Here is a 9390-nt window from a genome sequence, read left to right as displayed (position 1 = left end):
ATATATTTATATATATGAATCGAGATCTCAAATTTAAATAATAAAATATTAATTAATTTTAAAAATTAAATATAAATAAAAAAAAATGAGCCATGGGGTGGCTTCTAACACCTCGCTGATTGGGGTTGGCCGAAGTCACCTCTACCGTTAATTTTAATTTAATGGTATTTGTTTCTTGTCAAAGAGTGCTAGCATCAAAAGTTAGCCAAGCTTTTCATTTTCTCAGTTTTTGCTGTGAGTCTTTTTTTTTTTTTTTAAGTAAATTACAAACAAAGGGAGGGTTATATAGGGGATCCTCTCACTATTAATGTTAATAGGAGATAAGATGAGATAGTATTGAGAATGCTTTCAAACACAAGGTTGGTAACGGCAGTGGTGGAGAGAAGTGGGGGCGACCTGGGGGCGGTCACCCCTGGTAAAAAAAAATTTAAAATATTTTTCTGGCTAAATTTTTTACCGCCCTAAAAAACAAAAAACAAAAAAAGACTCCTCCAGCTGTTTTGGTTTCTTGGTTTCACATAAAGTCAAGAAATTTAATGTTTATTTATCAATATTTGGCATTTTTTTTGTCATAATCCAAGTACCCAACCGAGTAAGTTGAGAGCAAAGTTGAGAGTAAAGTTTATAATTAAAGCCATTAACGCCTTAATTTGTCTTGGTTATGACAGCGCCCTTAATTTGTCTCGATTATAATTTAAGATTTTTAATTGAGATATATCTCTCATTTTCATCATTTTGTTTATCTTATTATAAAACAATATTGTTTTTTTTTTTTTTTTTGGTGTGTATTATATAGTACTTTGGGATTTTGTCAAGCATCAACGAGTTAAAAAATAAAATAAAATAAAATAAAAGTAAAAAACTCCTCCAGCTATTTCGGTTTCTTGGTTTCACATAAAATATATATATATAAAAAAAAATTTAAAAAAAAAGTCAAGAAATTTAATGTTTATTTATCAATATTTGGCATTTTCTTGTCATAATCCAAGTACCCAACCGAGTAGGTTGAGAGCAAAGTTGAGAGTAAAGTTTATAATTAAAGCTATTAACGTCTTAATTTGTCTTGGTTATGACAGCGCCCTTAATTTGTCTCGGTTATAATTTAAGATTTTTAATTGAGATATATCTCTTATTTTCATCATTTTGTTTATCTTATTATAAAACAATATTGTTTTTTTTTTTTTTTTTGGTGTGTATTATATAGTACTTTGGGATTTTGTCAAGCATCAACAAGTTTCAGAAAATTATTGCGAATCTTAGATTTGTTCTTTTTATTAATTCATTTTAGGCTAATAACTATCGAAATATACTAATAATTTAGTATAATATCATTAGAGTATGAAAAGTAAACAATTATTAAAACAATACTTCGTAACAAAATGAAAGATGAATTTCTTAAAGATAATTTACTTGTCTACATTGAAAGGGGAATTGCTGAAAGCTTCGATTCAGATTTAATACTTGATGATTTTGTTTCTCTAAGACGGCATAGAATGCAATTTTAGGCCATTTGTATTTTGTATTTTCCTTTATTTTTGTACTAGTGCCTACATGGTAACTAATATATCAATTTAGCATATAAATATGCTTTTTGTGATACATATATTGTGGTATAATTTTTTATTTATTGTATTTACCATATTATAATAAAAATATAATATATAAAGAGAAAAAAAAATTATTTATCATTATATTTTATTATTTTATTGACGCCCCCGGTAGAATGAACTCCTGGATCCGCCACTGGATAGCGACCCACTAGACGAGATGATGCGCACAAAAGTTCTTAATAGAAGATAAGATGAGATAGTATTAAGAATGCTTTCAAACACAAGGTTGGTAATGGCCCTCTAGACGAGATAATGCGCACAAAAGTTTGCAAGCATTCCAATTTTAAAACTGCTAGAGTTTCAGTTGTATGTCAAAGATGACTAATTAATAACCATAATTGTAACTAAAAGTCATGTTTTTTAAGATTTGTAAAACTATTGGCTAAAATTGATAATGATCAAGTACCGTGACTTTGTCCCCAAGAGGTAACTCAATCGGCTAGGACCACGCTTAATGAAGCGAAGGTCACTAATTCGAATCCCCCTTCCCCCTCTTTGTGTGGACATGTAAAAAATATATATATATATATATATCCTCCCTATGAAAATCGATTTACCATATGCTTAAACGTCGTACACCAATCACAATCCCGTAAACTGTTATAGGATGTGTTCGTCATTAGCTTACAAAAAAAGAAAAAGAAAAAAAAAAAAAAAATGACTTAAATCTAAAGTAAGATTTGATTGATGTGTGAAAAAAGTAATAATATTTTATATGCGTGAAACAGTAAAAATTTTTGTTTTATAGTGATTTTTTTTTATTAAAATAGTTGTAAAATATAATTAATGTAAATGTAAAAAGTAAGAATGTTGAAATTGAATTTGATAGTGATTTTTTTTATTAAAATAGTAATAAAATATGATTAATTGGAATATAAAAAATATGAATGTTGGAATTGAATTTATTTGACACGAATAGTTTAAAACGTTTTTTTTTTTTTTGGGGGGTTCATCGGAAAAGACTTCGTATACTTTTGTCAGGTAGGCGCGTAGGGTCTGGTCCAGATTAAACACGTTGGCCAAGGGGAGACTCCACTCCCCTTGGCCGACAAAACACGTTGCTTTCCTCTTCATTTTCACTGTCATTCTGTCATTTGTCAATGTCGAATCCTTCGCTGCCTTTCTCTTAAATACTTTAATACTTTCAGTTCAGCTACAGAGGCAGTCTCCTCTTGCTTCTCTTGGTGTTCTTCGAGCTGCTTCTCCCTTTTTTCCTTAATGCCGTTTTGGTCTGAAACTTGCAGGTTGTATATTGTTCTTGTGGATTTATTATTATTTTATTTTTTTGGTTCTTTTTTGACTGCGATTTGCAGGGCCAACGTCCGTTTTTAAAGAAAATCGCCAAAAACAGAGCATCTGGATTGCGTTCTAAAAAGTGTTGCAGGCTTGGCTAGGCTGGGAGGCACTTGTCCCAAAAAACGCGCAATTTTAAACGGAAATCATATTTTCACGTAAATAACCACCCAAAATATGATCAAACGGTCGTGGTCTCTTCTTATTTCTTGTTCCTCTCTCCGTCTCACTGGCAATGGACTGCTTCTGACTGCGCGGCAGTCATACTCGCTGTTTTCCGCCGCTTCTCAGCCTACAAATATGAGGTAAACATCTCACTTTATTTGGACTTAAAGCATGAGAAAGAGATGTAGCATTAATGCTCCATCTGACTTCTTTCTCTACGTTAATTTGTCAATCTCTCTCACACTCTGTCTACGAGGAAGAACATAATGCATGGTTAAACATGTATAGTACTGCATGTTTTTGGTCATATATAATATAATTGACATGCTTTTGTTGAACAACGGCAGTGAAACATCAGAATTAGCTGACATAGACTGGGACAACCTTGGATTTGCATTTCTTCCTACTGATTATATGTATATCTTCAAATGTACTCGAGGCCGGGAATTCTCCAAAGGTGAATTAAAGCGTTTTGGAAACATCGAAATCAGCCCGTCAGCTGGAGTCCTGAATTATGGACAGGTTAGATATTAAACCTTCAAATCAATGACCTTTCAATCCCTCTATACATTTATAATGTTGGTGCGCTTTTTGGTCCAAGAATTTGCATTTTTTTAATAGTTAAGCTGTGATGAACTCTATGAACTACAATAAGGTTCTTGAAAACAAAAATAAGGTCATAGGGTCTTTGGTGGAGGCCAAAACTCTCCGATAGTTAAGTTATTTTATTATCTTTATTTTTGAATAAAAAATATAATAAAAATTTATCTTTATTTATTCATAAATCTGTATTTGAATGATGAGAGAGGTATATGAGGTTTACAGGAGAGAGAAGGGTACAAGAGAGAGAGACAAAGAGACGTAAGAGAGATGGTGATTGTACCAACCTCTCCTATCTGCTTTTATCCTTAAGTGCTAAAGTGATGGGTATATGTATCACTCAATAAATGGTAAGGGCAATGTTATAAATAAGTTTGAAAAGAAGTAGGCCCGCGGAAGGACATTTTATCCCGAATAACAATGCTCAATAATCTATAATTTTCCATTTTTTCTGAATTTTTGATATAATAAATATTGTTGATTGTAGCCGTAGGACTTTAATGCCACTGCTATTTGGGGTGCATTTGTCTTCAATTTACGTGCATGTATGCATGCTTGCTCTTTATCTACGTCTAAGAATATTGTTGTTAAGGAATTTTACCATTGGTTTCTAAAAATATTAAGTGACATTTGATTTGAGGAATCTAATATGTACTTTAATATTTAGATTTTTGAGAATGTGATGCTTGAGAATTTAAATCATGGGATGTAATGATATCCTCGTTTGATTTGAAAAATATATTATATTAATTAATTAATAAGATTTTTGAGAAGGGAAATGCCGTATACTACAATTTTATTCAATATTACTCTTTTGAGAATATTAATTTCTCAAGTTTGCTTATTACTAAAATTTTTGGAAGAATTCTCTTTTCTTCCCGAACTACGATAAAATTGACGTGTAAGCTTTATTTTTTGGGCTTATATGAAAAAAAATAATGCTAAAAATCATATTCTTATTAGGTGAACGATGAAATATGAAATATAACATTATTCTTTCTTGTAATTTTTCAATATTTAATAGAAAAAATACAGTGCCAAAAACCAGAAATCCAAAAAAAAAAAAAAAAAAATTCCAAAAAGGTAAATCTATAGAAAAAAGCAACAAAATGCAGGAGAGAGCACGTCGTAACTCGTAACGGTTATAGAGAAGAGAAATGCGTTGCTATGGATCGAGTCCAAAACCTGGAAGGGAGACCACTTCTTCGACTCCCCATCACACAACCCATATAACCGAATTCCTGACGAGCTAACCGAATTCCAGTGATCGTCTTTGACGGGTGTGAGGGAGAGAGAGAGAGAGAGAGAGAAGTGGCCGGGTGAGGAGGAGAGAATGTCTGGGAATCCTAGAGGATCGTCCTCGGAACTCTTAAAATGTGATCCGTATGGGACACGACACCACCTTAAATGGTTAATCATATAGTGTGTACTCGCCAAAATAGTTGCGGTATACAAATTATTTATTGATTTTAATAAGATCGATTCCAGAATTCAAAGGAAGTCAAACTTGAAGTGAAAGAATTGATAGAAGAGGGGGGGATTCGGGGAGTTTTGAATTCTACTACTGAATGAAGATTCTGATAATTCAAATCTTGGACTAGCTTGATGGACATCAAATTCGTGGACATTTTGTGTGTGTGTGCATATCAATGGATGCTTTATCATGGTTTGTCCTTAGGATCCTACTTATTTTCCTTTTACATGGCATTATTATTTGATTGTTGTCTTGAAGAATTTTTCCCTCATTTCTCTTTCTTGTGTCTCTAGGGGTTGTTTGAAGGCTTGAAAGCCTACAGGAAACAGGATGGTAATATTCTACTGTTTCGTCCTGAGGAAAATGCACTGCGAATGAGGCTGGGTGCAGAGCGGATGTGCATGCCATCACCAACAGTTGAACAGTTTGTGGAAGCTGTGAAGGCTACTGTTTTAGCAAACAAACGTTGGGTAGCATACCCCGTTAATCTTGCAGTAAAGCTTTTTTGTTAGTGATTGGAAGAAAATGTCAGATTGGTAAATCTTTAATGTTTCATTTCAGGTTCCACCTCCAGGTAAAGGTGCCCTGTACATCAGGCCATTGATAATGGGGAGTGGAGCAGTTCTTGGTCTTGCACCTGCTCCAGAGTTCACCTTTCTGGTTTATGTGTCACCTGTTGGAAACTATTTTAAGGTTTATAATCCTCCCTTGCCACTTTTCAATTGTCTGCTTTTGGGATGCATAATGCTGTTAAGATGTACCATGACTTAAAATGTTCTTTATTTTTATTTTTTCCTCATGAACTATTTGCTTATTTCTGCTCTGAATTATTGTTTGTTAATGGATGTTGAAATTTTTGGGAATTTGAGCTTCCTTTCAATTTGGAGCTACTGTGAAATGTTTCATATTCTACTAAATAATCCCTTTCTGCACTACATAATTTAATGAGTTCAAGGTTTCATGTGGAAAATCATATGGAACATTGCCAATAATGAGCCATAGCAGTGAATTCTATGCAAGTTATTGTCTAACTTCCTTCCATTAAAGGAATGGAATATAAGAACATTCTGTGCAATGAATATCTGACGATCATAACATGGCCACATATGACCAGTATCTTTTAGTTGGTTCAATTCCCTCATGAGTCGATCATATTGGAAGCTTGTGGCCAAATAAAGATAACTGAGCTAAATTTTAAGGTATGAAGTTTTGTTAAATTCTTTAGCACCAACGTATGCGTATGTTTTTGTCACCGTTATACTTCAATCTAGCATGAATGATCCCTGTACCAAATGATAACTCCTTCCCTAAAAAAAATGGTTGAGGGTGAGTTCATGGGTTCAATCCCAAACGGTTGCATGAGTTACTAATCTATCAAAAAAATTTCAATCCAAGTATTAGTCAAATGGTGCTAGCATCAAAAGTTAGCCAAGTTGTTCCTTTTATCAGTTTTTGTTAAAACAGAACCATGGAGTTGAAGAGGCTTCTCGTTTTAGCACTTTCTGGAAACTAGGGGCCTGCAATTATCACTAAATGTTCTGATGCTTATGTAAGAGAAGCGGTTGTTTGTGGTAGTACTGTGCTTTATTTTTTTGTGCATGATTTTCTTTCTTGATCTTGGGCTTCATATTTGATCTTTTCTTTTTGTTTAGAATGTTATCATTTGTTTCTGGCTTACTCCACTGTGGCATCTCTTTTGTCTTTTGTTTTGTGTTGATGGTTTTGGTGCATTCCTGTACTGCAGTTATCAAATGTAATATGTTTTGTATGTCTGATGCCAGGAAGGTGTGGCACCAATACATCTGGTTGTTGAACATGAACTGCATCGTGCAACTCCTGGTGGTACTGGAAGTGTAAAGACCATAGGAAACTATGCTGCAGTAAGTTGACCTTGCAATCGCTTGTTTAGTTCACATATGTTTCTTATATGATTGTATCTGTGCTGAGACAAACTGTGTTTTTCTTTTTTCCTCCCCAAAGGTTATATGGTTGTTTGCTATCAAAATGTAACTTTCTTGTATGCAACACTATTTGCCATAATTTCATAATTTGTCAAGGCCATGGAATTCTAGCTCAATTGGCACCTTCCCTTACAAGAACAAGATGAAAGGTGAGGTCGCGGATTCACAAACCACCCACGGAGTGCATGTGTAACTTCCAAAAAGAAAAAATAAATTATAATGCATCTAGGATCCAAAAGCAGTATTTGTAAATTTAGTTCTTATATGAGTTTTTTTGTGTGCAATAATTCTGTTTTGTTGAAAGCTATTACATGAAGAAGAGGGCTTCGTTGTGCATACGAATGGGCCAATGAAAATTGTGGGCTCTTTTTTCCTCTTAATTTGAGAACATTGACTAAACTCAACATTGTACAAGCCATTTCCTAATTTTTTGGTTGAATTAATTAATTACCCTTTAGGCCTTTACCAGTCATTACTTATCTAGTTTGTGAATTTCAGGCAATTTGGAGTAAGTGAATTATCTCTTTTATCAATCAAAAAAATATTTATAGGTTCTGAAGGCGCTATCTGCTGCAAAAGCGAAAGGCTACTCTGATGTGCTATACCTTGATTGTGTCCACAAAAGATATCTAGAGGAGGTTTCCGCTTGCAACATTTTTGTTGTGAAGGTATGTCTAAGCTGGTCTTTAGTGTAGCTATTACCTTCTATAATTATGGTCTGTGTCATTGCTGATTGTTGGGGAAAAGTAAGAAGAATCATTGAATATCACATCTTATTTGCAGAATTTTGCAACTATCTTTTCTGTTTTTCTTTAAACTGTTATGCACCCTAATGGACAGAAAAGCAACTGCAAGGCTAATAATTTTGTGTCTAAACATCTGAACTGTGTAGAAGAGGCAACTAAGCCACAGCTGAAATATTCTCATTTTTTATGTTCTTGTAGGATAATGTTATCTCCACACCTGCGATAAAAGGGACAATTCTACCTGGCATTACTCGAAAGAGTATAATTGATATTGCTCGTAGCCAAGGGTTTCAGGTACTTATTTAATAGATATGGTCCATATGGACACCATTGATGAGCATTTGATATTAGAGATGTAACTTACTCATTTTTCATTTGTTATTGAGCCTGTCTACGTTCTTTACTAACTAACTGGATCTGCCAATATAATGCTACTTATTCCTTACTACTGTGATTTCAAAAAAGGATGAGAATTTTTGGTCTGTCCCACATTTTATCTCGCGTCGTTGGTATTTGAGATAGACCAAGCTAATAGACCGACCTATTTAATTGTTGGCTCATACTTGGTTTCAATCATAGGCCTCTTTCAGACTTCTAGTGCAGTCAATTGTGTGTCTTCACAATGTTGTGTTGACTTTTACCAAGTTTAGTAGCTCAAAAAGTAGAGTTTACATTTTATTTATATAGCGAAAGAGTTCAAGCCCTTACTGTTGCCTGCATTTTAAAGTTAGTAGGTAGCAGTTGTTTGAGCTGTGTTGGTCTTGGGATTTATACAAGAGGCGTTGTCTTCCAAATTCAGAGTTTTGAAGATTGTGGCTCTCAAATATGTGTTTATGCAGACGATATTCTCAAAACAAAAAGTCATTTTTATGAATGGCGTATTCTATACTGATTCCAATCTAATTAGTCTTTAACTTTCCCTGCCCATCTTCTTGGCATATCACTTTAGGTGGTGTTATGCTCTCTCAGTAATGAGGCTTGCTGAGGTGAAAGTATCTAGGGTAGCAAATCCACTTTTTTCGATATCCAAGTCGAGCTGGGATAACTTCGATTATAGTTCCTCTTTCTGATCCAAAAGGCATGTTTTCATGCTTCCATATAGAGAGGAAGCCCTGATAATAGACCTTATTTCATGCTACTACATTATGACATTTGCTCCACCTGTCTGCCCTATGATATTTTTCTGGTTTCCCTGAGTCTTGTTTTCATTTTACGAGATTATTGTTTTCTTCCCAACCCATCTATTAATGTTTTCTTTATCAGGTTTTAGTGCCAAGTACAAAGCAGTCATCTGGTTTGTCGTAGAGAGGAAAACCTTCAATGTGTGAATTAGTGTCCCTTGTCTATCCGTACTGGTGGAGTAATATTATGTGAACTTGACTTGGATCTCTAGGAGGGATATCTTAATTGGTTTTTAGTTGTCATTGCTGGTTGCAGAACTTGAACTGGATTTTACAAATCATTGATATTTCTCTCTGAATGGATGTGTTGCATCAGTCCTTTAGTTCCACAGTATGTAGCTTTTTCCCACCCATCAGATT

The 9390-nt window shown here is 34.0% G+C and overlaps 1 protein-coding gene across 1 annotated transcript; it reads left to right on the top strand.

The window, feature by feature from the left end:
- Positions 1–3451: 3451 nt before the first annotated feature.
- On the top strand, positions 3452–9154 carry LOC132177737 (branched-chain amino acid aminotransferase 2, chloroplastic-like). The gene is made up of 7 exons (XM_059590217.1): positions 3452–3590; positions 5436–5612; positions 5704–5835; positions 6924–7022; positions 7655–7771; positions 8048–8143; positions 9113–9154. The coding sequence occupies exons 1-7, from the start codon at positions 3483–3485 to the stop codon at positions 9152–9154; spliced, it is 771 nt and encodes a 256-aa protein (XP_059446200.1). The 5' UTR covers positions 3452–3482.
- The last annotated feature ends 236 nt before the right edge of the window (positions 9155–9390 follow it).

This window comes from Corylus avellana, chromosome ca1, assembly GCF_901000735.1.
Source record: "Corylus avellana chromosome ca1, CavTom2PMs-1.0".
Taxonomy (NCBI): domain Eukaryota; kingdom Viridiplantae; phylum Streptophyta; class Magnoliopsida; order Fagales; family Betulaceae; genus Corylus; species Corylus avellana.
This window is presented reverse-complemented; position numbering and strand designations above follow the sequence as displayed.